The following is a 20,389-nucleotide window of genomic DNA, read 5'->3' on the forward strand; positions in this document are numbered from 1 at the left end:
AAATTAAAGAAATACACTCTACTTTGGATGGCTATTAATTTCCACCAACCTTGTACACTCTCTCTCCAAAAACTAATATCAGAGGCTAAAATATTTGTTTTAGTCAGGTAAATACAACGAACTAAAAAAAGAAGCCGCACACAGTTCCAACTTCTAATAAAGGATTCAGATTCATAAACCTCTCTTTGCAAAGTAAAATAAAAATAAGAACAAAAGGGTAAAGAAGAAGTAAACTGGACGGGAGCCTTTTTTTCTTTTAACAAATACCTAGTGATAGATATTATAATGTACAATTAAATACCTAAAGTTATATTAAATAAATAAATAAATAAATAAAAACAGTACTAGCAGAAAGGAGGAAGCAGAGCGAAGAAGCCTTTTTCTTTTTTTTCCTCCCTCCCTGCTGTGTTGCTGTGTTGATTGCAATTGTATAATTGTAGGCTAACGTCGTAAAGAAGAATGATCCATTGATAATCAAATATCAAATATAACAAAAGGAGGAAAAATTATTTTTAACGATTTATTAGTTATTAAAATTTAAAAAATAAAAAAAACCATTAACCCATATTACGATTTTGTCCAACTCATAGTCGAAATCATGAAATTTAAGAAACAAATTAAACAATAGATTGTAGTAGTGGTTAGTAATTTTGAAATGGGGATTTATGTATGGATGTAATAAAACAGTTGTAAAAATCACTAACAAACACGTGCATTTTAGGTGGGAATTTATTTATGTTAGAAAACATTTTTAGTCCAAGCTTTAATTAATGACTATAAACTTTAATTAACGAGGATTTAATTTCTGTAATTTTAAATTGGTAATAATTTCAAAAAAATTAAGACATCCTATTACTAAAGCCAACTCTTTTATGGCTAAAGTAGTTAAAGGGGAGATACTCTCCGGACTGATATTTTGCAGGGCAGCTGTAAATCGATCCAGCTCTTAATTCTGGAAGGGTCTCGTTTGGGGTTTGTGGCAGGCGTTAATGTAATGTTTGTTTGTTTGCTATTTTTTTCTATTAAAAAAAAAAAAAAGACTAATTTATCTATCTTAGATGTGTAAGAAATTTTATCCAATCGTAAGACTAATTTTCACCTTAAGAAGAAGAACAAATCCTTAGAAATGGTTAAGGAAATGGATCAACTTATTACAAATCTAAAAGTTAGCAGACTCGATCTTTGCGCATTAAAGTTCACTAAATTCTTCATTTTCATAGAAGTTGAGAAATCAATAGTGTTTTTTAATCATCAGCAAACAAACGATTACGTATATATATTTAATCTGGCCAATCGCTCATCGTTTAATTAGGGTTTTCCCGCTTTAAACTCTGCTAGATTTCCCGGCAGAATCTGAACACAAGAAGACTTTAGCAAACCAGCAGGATGATCGGCTCCATGAAAAAATTTGAAGAAATCGGAGTCGACTATTTGAGTTTCATTACTTGAAATTGAATGAAAGAGATTAAGAACAGCGAAACCAGATCGATCCATTTTGATCAATGAAGAACTGCAGCAGAGGCTACCAAGAAACGCCTTCAAGAATGGATGTTTTCCTATCGGGCAGGTTTCTGAAGAATTGTACAGAACTACAGCAAAATGGAGAAGAATATTATGGAGACTGTAGCCCTAATTTTGATGCAACTTCGAATCGAGTCGGAACAAAATTCGTCTTCAACGTCGTTGTCTTCACTTTGGAAGGCATTGTCCCATATTCAAACGCACGAGGTTCATATATATATTTATTTATTCTTAAAGAAATTCTGTGAGTCTTTAATTTGATATTTATTTTCACATGCGGATCTCGACGCTGAAAAGTTTGAGGGTTAGATCTACCTTTGTTTAATTATCTTGGATTTAAGTCTGTTTATGAAGAAACAACAAAGGATGGGTTGGTACTCGATAAATGGATTAAGGGTTCTGTTGCACTAGCAGTAGCCACCTAAATATGACCTTAGGATTATAATTCTTTCTTTCTTTTTTTTTTTTTTTTGGTAGGTGGAATTTTACTGGCTAGTGGTAGGTGGGAGGGGTGGTGGCTGTCCACTTGACTCTACTTTTGGTCTATTTGTATGCAACTTTTCTTCAATTTCCCTTGTTTTCATTGCTGATCATCTTTCATTTCACTCCCCTGCTCAGATTGAAGATCTAATTTGGCTTGGTTTTTTTCAGTTTCTTCGACTGCTGCTGCCGTTTTGATTGTTCATTTTGCCCACTTCCATCCAGAATTTCCACTTCGGAATGGCGCTGGAAGTTGTTAACCCAGATGAACAGGTAGTTCTTGACTGTTTTTCTGACTTTTTGGAATGTGACCCTTTGTTTTTAATATGATTTTTTAAACCATTTTACTTGTAATTAAGAATGTTTCCCCCGGCTGAAATTTTGTGAAAGTTTCTCACTCCTTCATTCACTTAATGCTTGTCCGGATTTAACTTTCAGGTTGTTCTGGGAGAAGTTGGAAATGTTAGGTTGATCACATTTAACCGGCCAAAACAATTGAATGTTATCTCATCCAAAGTGGTGTGTAAATTTTTAACTCCAATTAACTTGATGTTGATTGGTCTCGAGTTCTTGAATCTGGATGAACAAGGATTTTCCTCTCTTTTTGTATGTATGTAGGTTTCTCTGTTGGCTGGATGCTTAGAAAAATGGGAAAAAGACGATGAAGCGAAACTTATACTCATTAAGGTCAGTTCTGTCATATATGCCTGATAAAAATATTGCTTAGTTGCAGTTGGCCTTGACTCTTAGCTTATCCAAACTGCAGGGATGATAGTGTGCAATCCAGACAAATAAGAGCCTGAACTTTTTTAAACTGCCATTTATTTTTGTAAATTCATCTTTGTCTTGTGCCTCAAATAGGGAGCTGGTCGAGCCTTTTCTGCTGGTGGAGACCTGAGGATGTTCTATGAAGGCAGGAATTCAAGTAGGTGTTTGTTTCCTTTTAATACATGAGTATGCTCTTTAAGATTAGTGGGTTGGACTGTCAGCATAGTTGTAGTGAAGCTTCAATTCACTAGGAAAATCTGACATCTTACACTTAATATTCATCCTATCCATCCACATATTATCACATTCTGCAGTCTGGATACCCCCCCCGTTTTAATAATAATAATAATTATTATTATTATTATTATTATTATTATTTATCAGAATGAGAACAACGAATTCAAAATTTAAATTTCAATGATCACTATGTCAAGTTCCTAATGCATTCTGCTTGACAGAGGATTCATGCCTTGAAGTTGTCTACCGAATGTATTGGCTTTGCTATCATGTTCACACCTATAAGAAAATCCACGTGAGAATTTCTCTGACCCATGCCCATTATACAAGAATTGTCGGGCAAAAAAAAAATCTTCAGCCCTGTTTTTTTTCTTTAAGAAGTTCGATAAAGTTAAACATTTGGATGTTCTTCTGCTCATCTTATCACAGGTTGCACTTGTACATGGAATTGCAATGGGAGGAGGTGCATCATTTATGGTGCCAATGAAATTTTCAGTTGTCACGGAGAAAACTGTGGGTTTTTTTTTTTTTTTCTGCCTTCTTAAATGTTCCTTGATTTGTATGTTTGGTTTCAGTCTCCACAGTAATTCCCCAGTGATTTTTTTCATGGATTCTTTTTAATATAGGTTTTTGCCACTCCAGAAGCAAGTATTGGATTTCACACTGATTGTGGTTTCTCTTATATGTTTTCTCGTCTTCCTGGATATTTAGGTAATTGTGCAGTGAGAAAAGTTGATGTGAATTTGATTATATATATATAAAAGAAAGAAAAAAGAAAAATACGTAAAGAAGAAAGAAAGAAAGACAGAATCTTCAGAGTTGCGACTACTGGACATAAAAACTAAAATGTTCTACTTGTATTAGTTTATTTTATTTCTGTTTAATGTTCATGGTTTTCTATTTTATTTATTTATTTTTTTTTTGTAAATTTTTTAATATATATACATTTTATTTTCAAAATCCATCAACATCAAAATATCCGTGATTTTAACTCGTGTCCATCAACATCAAAAAATCCATCAACTATCATGGGTTGGCCTAGTGGTAAAAAAAGGAGACAAAGTCTCAATAAATAGCTAATAAGTCATGGGTTCAATCCATGGTGGCCATCTACCTAGGAATTAATTTCCTACTAGTTTCCTTGACACCCACGATACATAAAAAAGGAAGAAAAAACTGTGTCCAACTTTAGGCAGTTATCTGTAATTGTGAGAAGAAACAATGAATGGGTAAAAAGATAACAAGAAATCGACTGATTTAATGAGGATGTGGACATATGCAGGAGAATACTTGGCCTTAACTGGGTCCAGGTTGAACGGCAAGGAACTGGTTGCGGTTGGATTTGCAACACATTTTGTCCCTACTGAGGTAAGTTTGGCGATCTCCTATTGGGGAGTTCTGATTTCCAGATTTTGTTGACTAATTTTAGAAGCAATTAGTAAGAACACTTCATTTATCTGCCAAGTGAAGAAAAATAAAATTCAAGTGATGAAGGCACTAGAAATAAATTAGGGCATATTACTTTTCCTCAGTCTACCGTTCAATACATGAAGTTTGTTCCCATCTTTTCACTCAAATTATGTCTCTGAAGCACTATCCAGAAGCTTACATGTATAAGAAATAAAAAATAGCATCATCTATAATCAATAAGGTTCCACTTCATTTCAATTATTCAAGGTAATAGAAACTAGAAAGCATCATTTATGATCAAAGGTTGTTTAGTTTTTGATTTCACACTCAGTTTGCTTCAGTTCTGCTGCATTGTTCTATTTGAAATGCACTATGTGACAGACGGATCCTTCATATGTTGCAGAAATTAGGTGAACTTGAGAAGCGTTTGATTAGTTTGAACTCCCATGATGAAAATTCGGTTAGATCTGCAATTGAAGAATTTTCTTTAGAAGTTCAACTGGATGAAAATAGTGTCTTGAAGAGGTTGTGAATGGAATAGATGAACAGTTTCCTTTTCATATTGAATATCTATGAGATCATAATGAGTCAAATAGCTGACGTTAAATGTTGGGAATCTTCCAGGCAATTTGTAATCAATAAGTGCTTTTCGAAAGAAACTGTTGAAGAGATAATAAAGTCCTTTGTAAGTCTCTCTCTCTCTCTCTCTCTACCCTGCTAATTTCTTTCTTTCTCTAAGCAGCGGGGCCTCCATAATTTTGTGAACAAATTTGTTTTTCAGGAAGCTGAGGCAAGTGTAGAAGGAAACAGTTGGATAGTTCCCGTTCTGAAGGGACTAAAGCGATCATCCCCTACTGGACTGAAAATAACTCTAAAATCGGTACCTCATCCAATTCTTTATCTTGACAAATGCTAATAATTCTCTTCATCTTGACAACCTTGTTCCATTTCTTAATTTTAGAACAGACGCCAAAATTCCAATAATGTGCAGTATAATACTTTGCTTCCTTTCAGTTTTATTTATAACTTCGCTGTCTTCTACTAATGTGAACTCTTTATGTTATTTCTTTTATCCCACACATGTTGGCTGGAATAACTTCTCTCGTGTGTTTGCCTCTAATTCTCGTGTTTCTTTCCAGATACGCAAAGGTCGATCACTAACACTACAAGAATGTTTGAAGAAGGAATTCAGGCTAACAATGAACATTCTACTCACCCTTATCTCTGGAGATGTTTATGAGGTAATTATTGATCATTGATAGTTAAGAGAATCTAAAATAAGATATCAACACAATAGATGTGTCCACTTCTATACTAAACTTTTTCCTCTTGAACAAAGGGTATTAGAGCTCTCACCATTGACAAAGACAATGCTCCTAAGGTTTTCCCCTTTCTTGTTTATGTATTTTGTGTGTGATGTGTGTGCATGTGTCCCTGTCAAGACGAATATTTTCTTTGACTTCTTATCTAAAAATGATTTAATTGAATACAGTGGAATCCACCATCTCTCGAGAAGGTCGAGGACGAGAAGGTAAATGAAGTATTTCAGCCTTATGGGAAAGATTTGGAACTCCAAGTACCCATAAACGACGAACAAAGGTAGGTTCCATTTCAAAATTCAGTTTCTAAGAGCCAACTTTAGTGAGCCCTATTGATCAAGAATATGACAAGACTTTTTCTTTTAAAACCAAATTTGCAGGTGGAGTGGTAAATATGAAGATTCAATTTATGCAACTGTGAAAATGGAGTGAGTAATGCAATACAAGTTTCTTTCATCAATTTATGCAGCAGCTGTTATGGTTGGAATGGTTTTCTTTAATCAACTGCCTAATTTGAGTGATTCAATCAAGTTACTGACTGATTATGTCTATCATAAGTATTTCCTTTTAATCTAAAACACTTTTTGCATGCAAGGCAGTGATTTAAGAATTTTATTGTATTGATGTTATTTTGTTTACCGAACTTCATAAAAGAGATCGTGGAAGGTAATTATAGGAGAGGGAAAACGATGATAAAGGAGGAAGTCATTGCTAGTAGTAATGACTTGTTCATAATAGAATCTGCACGAGTATTAGAATCTAATACTACGCTACTATTCTACGACTTGCCAAAGGCTTGACCAAAGTAAAGGATCATACCTACAACTTGAGATTTTTCCTTCTCTCCCTACAAACTTATAGTATCAAGAATCTTCTCCATTCTCAGTCGAGAAGGAAAGACTTTCCAACTCTGTTTGATTTTGTCGTTTTTGGGATCAATTAAGAACCAAACTAAATTAATTGGTTTTTTTAAAGAAGGATCCAAACTAATATCCAATAAATATAAAAGTCAATGGATTAGCTTTTATTTGATTTGAATTATCATCGTTATGGTTTTCCGTTTTTAGTATTTCTTTTCCTTCCAACCTTTCATTTCTGTTCACTTTTGTTTTTGAGTAGGCCTTTTTACTCATCTCGAATGAAGATTTTATACTAAAAAAATCAAACCAAACCAATGAATTGATTGGCTTAGTATGATTTTTAGTATAATTCAGGTTTTAGCACTTTTTTCCCTTTAACTTTTCATTTTTGTTCACTTTTGTTTTGAATTGGACGTTTTTACTCTACTCGAATTAAGATTTTCAAACCAAATCAATGGATTGGTTAGCTTTAGTGCGATATTTTAGTTTTTTTGTTGCACCTATTTTGTAACAAGAATCTTCTCCATTCCCATAATTTAATTAGAGTATTATAATTGCAATTATCCTGAAGAAAAAAAAAAACAATTAAACATAGGAACATGTCTTAAACTATACAACTGCTTGGTATGATTACCTTTATTTATTTTTATATTCACCGAATTAAATGGATTAGAGAACCTTCGATTGGTAAATCTATTTTAAATGTGCTTTTAAATTCTGGGATTCACAGTGAAGACACTTTTATGTTAATAATTCAATATATTAAGATTTTAAATTAAAAAATTTTAAATGTAAAATTACATTAAAGAGAAATAATTTGATAAAACAAATTCATTTTATTTTTGTTAAAATTCAAACGTGTTACATAATATCCTAAAGATTGTTTAATATTATAAAAGAACAATTAAACAAAAATTATAATGTAAAAAATGCTAATGGAGATGAAAACAAATAGTTAGTTTACAAACACTTAAAAAAAAAAAGTAATATGAAATACAATGTGTTTTATAATTGAATCTATTGTTTTCAATTTTTTGTTTTTCAAATTAATTAAAAACAGTCTAGAAAGAAGAATTGTCAGTAAGAGTCAAATAATACAAAGGTCCAATTCAATGAGGCATTTCAGCATAATCAATCCATATAACACCAATTATAGATAGATATTACATCAAAAAAAGAAAAAGAAAAAGAAAACAGCATCAGAAGCTTAGGAGGGAAAGCAAAGCTCAAATTCAGTGAGATATTTGAAGACAATATACACCAACAATATATATATATATATTACACACAAAAAAACAGCAGTAAGATTAGAAGGGAAATCAAATAAGATTGTAGAGGAAAGAAAGTTAAAGCCTGATTAGACTACGAAACCCCTGGGAAGGACAACCGATCTCGAAGAGTATCGAAAATTGATGAAGCTGCTGAATTTTGTGCAAATGTTAATTTTAATCGACCTAGTAATTCTCCATCCTTTGCCTGTGAAGCAGCATCGGCTGCTTCCTTCGCCATGCCAATCCGAGCATAGGCCTGTAAACGGAATTGATTTCAGTATACTTTATTCAATAAGATAATCTGCTTTTAAAGTACTTCAAAATTTTATGAACTAATGCTAAAATTTTAGGTTCAGTTTTTAAATTTTCTTTTTGAAAATTATGCTAATAAACAATACTTCCACTTTTATTTACCTTTTGGAGTGTTATAAAAAACAAGCTTAAGTTTTTTTTAGGAAAAAAATGGAAAAGTAGTTTGTAATTTGGTTAATAATACAAATGTTTAGGAGAGATGAAAATCATGTTAGAGAAGTTGAAAGAAAATAAGTACAATTCTAAAAACCAAAAATCGAAAAGTAAATAGTTATCAAATGAGGCATTAATCTTTGACAAGCTTGTAAATCCCCATTTTCCTTACGGCATCAACTAAGTACTTCATGAGACTACTAGCTAGCAATACAGGCAAAACAAAGTGAAGCCTAATTGAATATTTACATCCTCAACCGAAAGTTCGAGTCCCCAATCCCACGTGTGGTTTAACTCTTAAAAAAATAAATAATAATAATCAAAGAAAAAGCATGGGTTAGAAAGTTACACTACCTCTGCTCTTTCTCGTGGATCTGCAAGTTTGGGAATATATTTCAGTGTTTCAACCTTTTCATCTGCTTCAATGCAAGCCTCCACGAAAGGTTTGTAACCTGTTAAAAGAAAAACGAGAGCGAGATTATGATAAATGGTTAATTGAATATTCTAATTCTAATTGTTTTGTCCCTTATATTGAAAATAAAAATAAACATTTAAGGAAATTATTGTTGGCAATAAAGGTAACAAATGAATCGTGAACTAAGGTCAAGTCGCTGCTCTGTAACGAACATGATTGAAATGAGGGTGAATAACAGCAATAAGTGCATGCCAAGATGCCAGTGTCACTCCACACAAGAGCTAGTAATATTTTCATTGAGATGGACAAAACCTTTCATTATATAAGTAGAATTTTTTAATATGAAATTAGGTGGCAAATTAGAGAAAACCAACTTTTTATATAATATTTTTAATCTAACAAAACAAGGGAGAACACCTGTCTTGCTCCTTGCACATGGAGGCAATTTTGTACGTGAGTGCTTTCTAAAACATTTCTCAAAATAAAAGACGTTAAATCAATCTTAGAAATGGTTTGCATCTCATTTTCAATATCTAGATAGAAAAAGTAGCATGGAAATACGTTTAATTTCTCAATGAAAGGACTTTTTTTTGGGATATCCATGAGTGTCTAGGCCAATCCGCCTGATCCTACAACATTTGAGTGTCAAGAAAACTTGTAAAATATTAAATCCTAGATAGGTGGCAGAAAAGATAATGGTCCAATAATAGGAAATTTACCAATTGGTGGCCTTTTCTCCTTCGAGAATGTCTCCAATGCAACCCAATCTCTTGTGGTAGCCAAAGCAAAAACTTTAAGCCAATACCATCTTTTCTCAGAAACCTAAGGCATAAGATGAAAATTAGAGTTGGGAGTTAAAACACGAAGGAGTTATCTAAGATTTCCATGCATGGTGAACCTCTTGTTACTACAATTTCTTTTTCCCACATAGTTTCTTATTTCTTAAACTTAAGGAAACAGTAAAGAGAAGTTAACACACCTTAAATTCTGTTTTAACTTTTAGAGCAGCTCGATGATTTCCCAACACAATACATGTTCGAATTGTATCGTTAATACTTGAATCAACAAAAATGGCCTGCTTTGTACTCACCTCCAGCTCATGTTGTATTCTACAAAAAAGATCAGATAATTATTCAGTATTGTTCGTCTTCCTGCCATTTTAAAGGGAAAAAAATATTCACAAACAAACAAAATGACCAAATTTACACTAACTTCAACAATCTTGCATGCTCTTCAGCAGCTTTAGACTCAAACATGTGTTCCTTGGTCTCTGCAAAAAGACTGTGGGCCTTCTCAATAAGTTTTGTGCGTGGACTATGGAGTGGAGATCCCTTGCTAGCCATCGGATTTTTCCCAAGCTCCCATGACTCTTTCCACAGAAGAAAAGCTACCTCCTTTAGAAATAGATAAATTGTGTCATGATTCATGAACATATGTCTAACGAGATAGATAATAGGAGAATGGACATCAGAATCCCAGAAAGATTATGTAATGAAAAATTAAGTATGATCTTAACTGTCTTATCTGTTCAAAGTCGCCTCTTGAGTGGTAAAGAAAAAAAAATAAACCAGAATGAGGGTAGGAGATTTTGGATTTGTAAAAGACTTGGGGATTTTCCATCGAGTCCATTTTCGTTCATCTCACAACTCAGGACTAAGGATGTTGTCTATTTTGGTCCTTGGTTTAGTAATCCTGGGGGATCAACATGGCTGATGAGATCCTAAAAGATAATTTTCTGCACTCTTTTTGGCCTATAAAGAAACTAAGAAACTTTTTGTCCCAAATAAACTGATAGACTGAGTACAATGCAATTTAAGCAGATGACATCAACCCAAATCCAAACCAATGGAATTTACCAAAAGCCTCACAGGACACAATTAGGGAATAAGGGGGTGGTAGTGAATGAAATGGTGGCCCGATGCTTGAATACGGCCGGAGCCTTGTATCACCCATTGAATACTGGCCAAACTCAACCTGGATGTCTAAGAAGGATGAAAGTGCTCGCATAATGGATTTCACTCATGGGGGAAGCCAGAATGGGGGGCGTGGGGGTGGGGCGGCGCGGGGGGATGGTGCGCGGCTAGTCTGGCCTTTACAGGATGGATGCTGAAGATACAATCACACAACATACATTTTTTAATCCATATAAAAGAACCAACCAGTGAGATGTGTGAAAAAGAAAGATGCAATCAAATATTGAAAGCGTGGACGTACATCAAGTTGTCCAGTTGATAGGAAAAAGTCCTTTAGGAATTCATGCTTATAGCACCTGAAGGAAGTAACATAGTCAGTCAAGCAAATAAAAAGGACATGTCCTTATAGAAATGCATTTCAAACCAAGAAACGAGCTCAAGAACCAAACAAGAGATGAAGCATGTGCCTATACCCCCATTAAGCTATTCCATTTATAAGCAGCAACCAACTAAATAAACGTAAAAAATTCGTAGATCTAGAATATGACATTCATAATGGTTGTAGTCAGCAGCTGCATCAATTATTATTTTTTTTATTATGCACATCTACCAGCACTGTGAGCAGTCTGAAAATATTATATTCAGTTTATTTTCCTTCTGATACCAGACAAGTTTGTAATGAAACCCAAAACAATTACAATAGATGTAAATAAATGGTCCTTCAACACATTAGTGTTAGCCAACGAGGAAGAGGAATGATATATATTTTTTTCTTTGATACAAACAACAACTTTCATTAAGAAATGATAGTTTAGTGTTAGCATACGAGGAAAAGAAATGATATCTTAAGTGCAGCTTACATAAGCTGTTAATTTGCTAATAATTTGTAAGCAGTTCATATCAGAATACCGATGGTTGGTTCTCATTGGTCTAACTGTAGGGATCCAGACCAAATTCACTTACAATGTTGCTGTTGTTGTTTCTCACCTCCCCAGATATCACATTATTGTTACTGTTATGTTAAATGAGTTAGACCATCGATTTGCAGTGCCCATCAACTTTCTATTTCATTTTATGTTTTTGTAAATGGAAGATAGAGTTTACATCAAAACTTAAGTATAGGCCATAGTGGAGGAAGATAAATCCTCAATCTAAAAGATAGAGTAAAAACAAAGAGAAACTCACCCAGATTAAATAGAGGCAGAATTAATCACAAAGTATTAAATGAAGAATGTGCAGTCTGAATAAAATACTATGTTTTTGGCATCAAATTTGTTACTGGAGGAATAGAAATATTTTATGCATACCGGGCATAAGTAATAAATAAGTCCCGTGCCTGAATTCTGGCTTGTATCATTCCAAAGAACTCCAATGGTTGCCTCTGCATCAAAGCCAATTATGTATGTTAATCAAAAGTTGTATATATCACTTAGCGCTTCTTGTTATGCATATCCTAGCAACATCCAACGTGCAGACACATGATAAGAAATTGTGTATCTATTAGGTATTATTGAACTACCTTTTGCCAGATATGAAACAGAACAAGATAAACAAGATCAGAATCGCCACTTTCAGTTGCTTTGATTAAGGCTGTGTCTTCTTCTCCTATGCTTAACAAGAGAGGTACCTAAATGGACACATAGAAAAAAGGCAACAAGCTTACATGATAAATATTTTCATCATAGTGATTTATTTCTTTCATCTACGGTTCCATAGTACTACAAAAATTTATCAATATACATTCAAAGGATATGATAACATCTCAACAAGAATGGAAAGTGGAAACTAATCATGTCTATTTTAAAAATCCTCAACCTCATCGAGCCAGTCTTACGGTTCGAAAACAAATCCTCAAAAGCTAGACGGCTAGTACCGAATGCACAGAAGGGAAGATGGAGAATCTCTATCTAGCTTGGTTAGTAAATGGCTCTAGGGATATTTTGGACTTCCTTTGGGGAGGATAATCCCAGCAATGAGGTTTTCTGGGACCCTGAGGTGAAGAAGGTTCAATGCTCTGATGATGGAAGAATACTCACTCATTTAAAAAGGAAAGAACTTTTTCATCCATGTTGGCCTTTTGCTCCTTAATCTCAAATTAATTAATTTATTAATATTTTGATGATACAAACTTGCTTTTATTTATTGACAATTTAAGTGTTTTGAAGTGTCTATTGCGTAGAACTCGGAACAACAATTCCAACGCAATTTGAATCGTCCAAATCGGAGCTCAAACGAAGAAGATATAGGCAAAACAAGCTTTTTCTATCAGAAGTTTTCTCTTCAAAGTGAACCAATTGAAAGGTGCCACTTGAAGCAATGGAATAGTGACACATGGTGATCTTTTGATCTTTAGATTGGTTTTAAAAAGAGAATGAATTATTTTATGTTTGTGTCTAACAGCTATTTTTGGACACATGGTGACCATGTGTTTTTTGTTGGATTTTAAAATATATATATTATTATATTTTTTTTGTTTGTGTCTAACGGCTAGTTGGGTTCAAAATCTTCACCATTGATTTTTCTTTTCCAAGATCCAATGGCCCTAATTAAATGTGGTTTTCAACAATTTTTCTTCTCTATTTAAACACATCTTCTCTAAATTAATATAACAATTTTTATCATTTTCAATCCTCCATAACTCATTAAGCCACTATTGTTGCTCTCTTTCTAAGTTTTAATTTTCTTCTTTTCATCTTCTTAGGAGAGATATTTTATGTTGTGAGGATTGATTCATTGAGTGCTACAACTTGTAAATCCACTCTATTGAGAGAGTTGTAATTGTTCCATTTATTTTTACAAACATTTTGTAAGGGTTGCTCTTGATCCCGGAAAAAGAGTTGTTACAACGTTTTGATTCTCAACCGTGGAAAGGATTGGGTTCGTTCTTGCTCCCGGAAAAAGAACGTTGTAGCGGTTCGACTCTAAGCTGTGGAAAAAGTCAAGTTCGTAGTGACATACCCAAGAGGAGCTTGGAAAGTGGATGTAGGCCGGTTGTGCCGAACCACTATAAAATTCTTGGTGTCAATTTCTCTATCCCTCTCCTCTTTAATTTTGCAATTAATTTGTTATTATATTTTTACTTGAAATCAATTGCAATTTTTGTTCTTGAAATTAATTGTTCATATTGGATTATCTCGATTGGTTATTCTTGAATTTCTACATCCATTATCAATCTTGTTAAGATAACCAATTTGGATACTTTAAAGTAATATTTTGAGTTGAATTATTTTGCATGAAATTATTGTTTAAATTACTTGTTAGCAAAAAGTCTGTTAGTTTATTTAATTGGGCCCACATTAATAAAGAGTTTTTATTAAGTTAAATAAACCCTATTCACCCCCTCTAGGATTGCCATACCGATCCTACATTCTAGGCTCAGAGGTCCGGGGTAGAGGGACTTTGAGATATATCAAATGAATTGATTCGAATAAACAATATGAGAATTTGGAAAGTTTGAACAATTTTCTTTTGAGTATTTCAATGTTTTGAACCTTCGCCACTAGGAAGAAAAAGAAGCAAATTGGAGAGCTTTTGCAGTCCCTTTAGCCTTCTTTGGTTTAAGGTTGGGATGGCTAGTCCTTGTCTCTACTGCTGTACATTCTTATATCTTTTCTTGATCTATACGCTTCTTAAGCCCAGAAATAACAGAAACCAAGAATAAGAAATGAGATATAAAGAAATAAAAACCTGTTTGGAGGAACGTGGTTCATGATCAACAAGCATAGCAGCTAATTTCCTGCGACCAATTTTATCTGCATGACCAGCAACTGCGGCATATGATATACCTTTGCACAACTTCAGCTGAATTTCACAAGAGTTCATTTCAGATGTCATTACACGGTAATTAAAACAGAGTCTCAATAATAGATATTTGAAAAATATAAACCTTATCAAGTAGAACTTCAAGAAGGGTGGCATCAGGAACATTTGATGAAGCTGTTATCTTTGAACATGCCCAGTGCATTATCACCACTTCCTGTATAAGATGAAAGATATATGGATCTTGTCGAGAACATAGGCAACAAGCAAAAATGGGTAGAAATATTCCGAGCATTTAGTGCTTTAAATTTCAGTTGAATTGGATCACTGAGAGAGACATGAGATCGAGTTGAGTGAGAATGACAGCTTTTTCCCGCTGTAACAACCTCAAAGTTCTACCAACGCTACTAACACCAAGCTGACAATCATCAATACGTGAGGAACAGCCAAAAGAGAGGCAAAATAACCTCAGTATTGTTAGGTTATGTTTCCTATACTTCCTGGAATTGTGAATCCTCTCAAAGTACACATTTATTTTCTTCTTTATGAGTCATCGCATCTAACTTTAGACTTAAATATCTTTTATCGACAGGCAACATTTGATTAAAAGTCGAAATCTCAAAGAACCTTCTTTTCCGTCAGAGGGGTTAACCATGAAAAGGAAGTTAGCTTCCCAACAATCGTCCAATTCTTCATTCCAAAGATTTTTCTTTCTAGACATTTGTGAGATGAAATTTTGAATAGAACCCTGCTTCTTAAATGAAAACAATTCTGGCTATACTTTTATCTTTATTTTCAAATTTCATATTTATTATTATTGTAAGAAAAAGGAAACGATTCAATTTAGCATGTCATTTTAAAATGAATAAAATAGTTTCTACATAAAAAGAGTACTATAAGAATAAATTTTATAAAACCAGGGATTACTTCCTAGTTCCTTATACTTTCACAGCTAGAGGCGCTTAGCAAAAATACAAGCGAAAAGAAAAATCCCCCATATGGTTCGATCCATGGATTATAGGATTATATATACCTGACTCATGCCAAGGTACTCAGAAACCCGTAATGCAAGCAAGTGTTGGTGGGCATTGATCAAACGAGCAATCAAAACAGATGGTGTAAGAAGCTGACAGGAACAAGTTTATCTAGTATTAATATGAAGATTCGTTGTAGTTCGAGGAACTGGAAACTTTTATCGGCAATAATAGAGGACCTTAAACTGTTGTACACTGAGAGGGATGCCAATCTCTGGGCTACGAACAGCATTTAAAACTCGCAATAATCTGCACATCTCTTGTATTCGTTCACGATTAAAATTGCTGCCAAAGCCAACTGGATATCATTATGGGAGAGCAAAATCAGAGATAACATTAAAAATCTTTAAATTTTTTATGTTAAAGGTTAAGGATAACACATCCTCCCAAAACCTAGCCAACAGAGTCACATCAGTTGACATAAATAAAAAAGGTAGACAATAATAATGAAAAGCTTAGAAAGAGCACTTCTAGTTCTAACATAACTACATGGCGTACAGCCAACAATGTCCCAAACGATGATCAGGTTAAATAGGACAGGTGTTGCAACCCCAAGTTACAAGTAGGCTTGTATTTGTTTAGAGGAATCAGCATACTTATCCTTTTCTCTCTCTCTCTCTTTTTTTTTTGAAAAGGAACACAATCAGCATACTTAATTCTTAAACAAGCTGTCCACTCAGTCGTGTTATTACCAAATAATAAATAAAAATGGCTGCCACCTCTCATTTCAATTATAAAGAAAATAAGAAGAAACATCAGGAAAAAAAGAATTAAAATGTAACACTATAATAACTTACCTGCAAAAGGCTTGGCCATAACTGGCAGCTCTTAGCAGGGTCTGCTGCCGAGAAATATCAAATTCATGGCCAGCAGCATCTACGCATGCTTCAACAGCCTCATGTAATGATGGACGTATTAGTCTTAAGTTCTCATCTGCCTGGAAAACATAGTATTCAAAATTAAATAAGGTGAATAATAACTCATGGAAAATATTTCACGATATTTTATAGGTACTAATACCTTGAAAGAAAAAAAAATTAACATGGGCATCCAGAAAACAAGACCACAAGAAGGATTGCCAGTTTGCCACTGTAGGTGCTAATATATCAACAAGAATATGAATTTGCAAGCATGCCCAGCTACAAGCGAGTAGCTCATAAATTAAAACTGAAAATACCATTGTAAAACATGCAACACCGAGCTCATATACCGAAACCTTTCAATGTGGTCCTCTATTTCAGAAAAATAAATAATAAATATAAAGCCACTGATTTTTTTCTTTCAAGTAGCTCTATCCTAAAAAATGAGGGCATATCATACCTGAAGAGGAATGTGAAGCCTAGAAATAGGATGCCTCAAAATTGGTAAAATGTGATTCATATCTATATCAATTTATTGTACATGTAGGATGCCAACATCTGGACATAAAATATGTTATTTTATTTATTGTACGTGTAGTAATGTAGGTTTATAAACATATTTCGCATCCCTTCATTACAGCACACCAAATGGCTCCCCCTTATAAACCTATATAAGAAACCAAGTTTAAGAACCTATTAAATAATTCTTTTAAGTTCATGGACCTATTAGACACAAACTTGAAAGTTCATGAATTAAACTTGTAATACAATAAAAATATATATATTATTAATGAAAGCCCACAGAAGCAAAGACCTAAAATTCCAAAAGCCAACATGGAGAATTACAAAGCATACCCTCTTTATTTGTTTTCTTATCATTTACAAACAACACAAATGGAAAATTATTTCAATAAGCACCAATAAGACTACAATTATCAGTGCTATAAATATGGCAAATGGTCAATGTATTTGAAACTTGTTCTATTTAGTCTTTGGAAAGTAGAAATTTAGTCCTTACACTTCGCATTGTGTCTTTTCTAGAATGAAATTTATTATTATCATTATTATTGTATCAAAGTTCAATCAAAATTAATTTCAAACTAAGAATGATAACTGATTTTAGGATTTATTGGAAGTATCTGGACTATATTTGGACATTTAGAAGTACAATGACACAATGACTAAAATGGAATGAGTCCAAAGTACAGAGACCAAAATGATATTTTAAACAATGGAATGAGTCCAAAGTACAGAGACCAAAATGATATTTTAAACAAAAAAAGAAAGTACTAAAAGATGATCTTTTGGTTCAATTCTGCCAGCAGACTCTCCTCAGTGGATGTCTCCGAAGAGATGACTCTCCTCAAGAGCTTGGTTAATGCTACATGTTTCCACAAGAAAGGGAGAAATTAACAATACCTTTGCACTACGCCTGTCAAAATGATCCAAAGCATCATACAGAAGAGCTGCTGGAGAGGTACTTCCAATCCGGAAGATTGTTACTGTGGAGTCGGGCACCCTTTGAAGAAATTCCATACTCGTATTAGATAATATCCTCACCCCATCGCACTCAGGGATAAGAACGACTGGTTCATCATAGAGGTAACGAACAGGATCTCCATCTGGACCCATCATCAAAAGCATATCATCCCAATAAAGAAGTACGCTGTCCATTCCACACCAAGCTAACTGCTGTGGAGGAAGAGCTGACTGCAGCAAGAAAACAAGAAACAAACATGATTAATCATGATCCAAGTACAACCCATTCAAGAAAACAAATGATAACTAGATGGCAATAACATAGGGAGGAGAACTTCAGAAAATTGCCCAATGAATGGATGCTTGTAAACTGAGTAAACTAATTGTCCTAGTCCACCTAGCTTTTCATGCAGGGAAAATGGGGAAGAGGATGAAATAATGAATCATCTTAACATCAAATGAAAGGATAATCTAAAGAAAATCTAAACCCGAACATCGAATCATCTATTAAAGTGAACAATTGTTATTATGCAAGTACAACGAAAAAAGTAGACTAGGACTGGCATCTTGCATAACTTTTATCCATTTCGTAAAAACAATCTCAAGTTGCAAAAACACATTGCTAACCTCACACTCACGATCCAGAATGGTTTTCTGCAAGTCTGAAGTCAAGACCAAAAGTCTCCCGTCGTGAGTAAATGCTGCCAACCACTTTCCATCTAAGGAGACGGCCATCCTCTGCAGTGGCCCATCCAGCACACCCTCACCGAGGCGCTGCACTCCATCTTCCTCAACCGCTATCACACAAGCCTCCCCAACTCCGAGCAAGACCTCCACATTCCCTGACATGGTGTATTGAGGCTCAATTACCACCATACAATGTGGCAAATCCTCAATTCCCGGGTCTGAAAGCTTACATGATTTCGGATTCTTGAAATCCGAGATGCAAAAAATCTGGTTGGCCTCGGTTATGCACACAACTCCATTCCCCCAAAATACACATTCCACTACATTCTGCTCGAAACACTCCTTACCCATCGAAAAGTTTGGCTCCAGAAGCTCAGCATGAATGTTGTAGCGGTACACAGTGCCATCCTGCACCACACAGACAAGAGTTTGATCATCGGTCCACGACATTCCAATCAACCGTCCCCCAGGGTTCCGCCAAATGGTCTCTGCCAGCTGAATACCAGCACAGTTGAAGATTCGTAGCTTCCTGAGGGCAGATTCAGCATAGAGCTGAACGATCTTCGAGTCATCGCGAATAATGGCGATGGGACCACCGAAAGGAGCACAAGCGACCTTGTTCCGGCCAAGGTCAATGTGCTTCCATCTCATAGGATAAAGCTCCGGCTTGCGGTAGTACCGATTGTGGAGGAGCTGCCATTCCGCAGCAACCGATACGTTGGCCATGAGAGAGCGATTATGGTAAGAGAATTTGCAAGATTTCAGCCCTCTGTGAAACGAACTAGACGAACGATAATTCACATCACTCTTAAATCACCAATTGACCGAAAAGCTTAAACTAGTAGTTTAGGCAAATTTAATTATATCATCTAACAATTACTCATAACGATCCGAAATTTGAAATTTATAGCAATGAGATGTGTGAAAATTGCCAACAAACGAACTTAATTTACCTGTATTAAGCGACCTCCGTGTAATTCACAAGCATTTACATGACATACATATCACTGACAGTATTTCTCTGCAAATTGCCGATAAACTAGCAATTCCAGATACTAACAAGCTACAAAACGAATCAGCTCGGAAATTCACCTTGCATCCAATACGCATATGAAATCACAGAATGAATCACCAATTCCAAACAGCAACTCGTATATCCAAAGATAAATTGCTGTATCGGAAAAACTGCGAACACGAACAGAGAAAAATTCAGGAGGTTGGCGAAATAGATTGAGGTTCCGTTCAAGCTGATCGTATGAGTCTGAAAATTCAATTATCAACAAAACCTACCTCCTCAGATCGCGCACCTCAAAATCGGCGATGGAATTCCGTTCAATGGCGACGGCAGATGAACGGGACCGAGAGACCTGTCAAACTCCAAATTATATGATATGGGCCGAGATTGGGCTTTTTGAAGATGGATAATATTGAGGTTGGGCAGTTAATAAGGCCCAAAAACCCCATTTACAGCCTCATCTGGGCTTAAACCATTGGGCTTAACTTTGGCATAGGCCCATAAACAAAAAAGATAGCCCAATTTGAAAAGTACAAAAATGGGCCCATTTCAAACTTTTCAAACTTTTTATATGTAAATGAGAATTTTTCATAATTATAAAATACCAAAATTCACTTAAGAACATTTGACAATCAACTTAATCAGTACCATAAAGTTCTTCATCATCTTGTGTTGGAGGGTTATTTTGGTATTAAATTTTATTCCTAAGTCATTAATTTAATCATAAGAACTTAGGTAAAATATCAATGTGATGTTATGTTGAATCATTTGCACCAACTTTTTCTTTTACTTCATAATGAACAATAACACAATTATAACTTCCTTTATCTCTATTTTCTGTATTTTTTCTCCTTTTCCTTTTTTTTTAAAAAAACTTTAAATTCAAATTCAAAAGA

General features: G+C 34.5%; 2 protein-coding genes across 11 annotated transcripts; one reads left to right on the forward strand and one right to left on the reverse strand.

Moving 5' to 3' along the window:
• Positions 1–1,112: 1,112 nt before the first annotated feature.
• On the forward strand, positions 1,113–6,364 carry LOC120084983 (3-hydroxyisobutyryl-CoA hydrolase-like protein 5). 6 transcript variants are annotated; one of them, XM_039040794.1, is made up of 17 exons: positions 1,113–1,728; positions 1,999–2,070; positions 2,173–2,274; positions 2,440–2,520; positions 2,620–2,688; positions 2,863–2,926; positions 3,228–3,301; positions 3,436–3,519; positions 3,633–3,717; positions 4,289–4,374; positions 4,820–4,941; positions 5,041–5,101; positions 5,198–5,296; positions 5,556–5,657; positions 5,756–5,797; positions 5,909–6,015; positions 6,116–6,364. In XM_039040794.1, the coding sequence occupies exons 3-17, from the start codon at positions 2,242–2,244 to the stop codon at positions 6,165–6,167; spliced, it is 1,161 nt and encodes a 386-aa protein (XP_038896722.1). In that variant the 5' UTR covers positions 1,113–1,728; positions 1,999–2,070; positions 2,173–2,241; the 3' UTR covers positions 6,168–6,364. The 6 variants fall into 6 exon arrangements, with proteins under 6 accessions (XP_038896722.1, XP_038896724.1, XP_038896725.1 ...); XM_039040795.1 differs by lacking the exon at positions 1,113–1,728 and adding an exon at positions 1,830–1,891; XM_039040796.1 differs by lacking the exon at positions 1,999–2,070.
• A 1,323-nt stretch (positions 6,365–7,687) lies between these two features.
• On the reverse strand, positions 7,688–19,881 carry LOC120085974 (protein VACUOLELESS1). Of its 5 annotated transcripts, XM_039042334.1 has the most exons (18): positions 19,769–19,881; positions 19,432–19,663; positions 18,709–19,259; positions 18,419–18,633; positions 17,732–18,022; positions 16,250–16,389; positions 15,632–15,737; positions 15,452–15,544; positions 14,546–14,635; positions 14,347–14,460; positions 12,179–12,286; positions 11,967–12,040; positions 10,961–11,015; positions 9,959–10,140; positions 9,726–9,855; positions 9,466–9,568; positions 8,686–8,783; positions 7,688–8,122 (listed from the first exon to the last, which is right to left on the reverse strand). In XM_039042334.1, the coding sequence occupies exons 3-18, from the start codon at positions 19,202–19,204 to the stop codon at positions 7,958–7,960; spliced, it is 2,460 nt and encodes an 819-aa protein (XP_038898262.1). In that variant the 5' UTR covers positions 19,205–19,259; positions 19,432–19,663; positions 19,769–19,881; the 3' UTR covers positions 7,688–7,957. The 5 variants fall into 5 exon arrangements, with proteins under 5 accessions (XP_038898262.1, XP_038898261.1, XP_038898260.1 ...); XM_039042333.1 differs by having other exon boundaries at positions 18,419–19,247; positions 19,571–19,663; XM_039042332.1 differs by having other exon boundaries at positions 18,419–19,259; positions 19,571–19,663.
• Positions 19,882–20,389: the final 508 nt, after the last annotated feature.

This window comes from Benincasa hispida, chromosome 9 (genome assembly GCF_009727055.1).
Source record: "Benincasa hispida cultivar B227 chromosome 9, ASM972705v1, whole genome shotgun sequence".
NCBI lineage: Eukaryota > Viridiplantae > Streptophyta > Magnoliopsida > Cucurbitales > Cucurbitaceae > Benincasa > Benincasa hispida.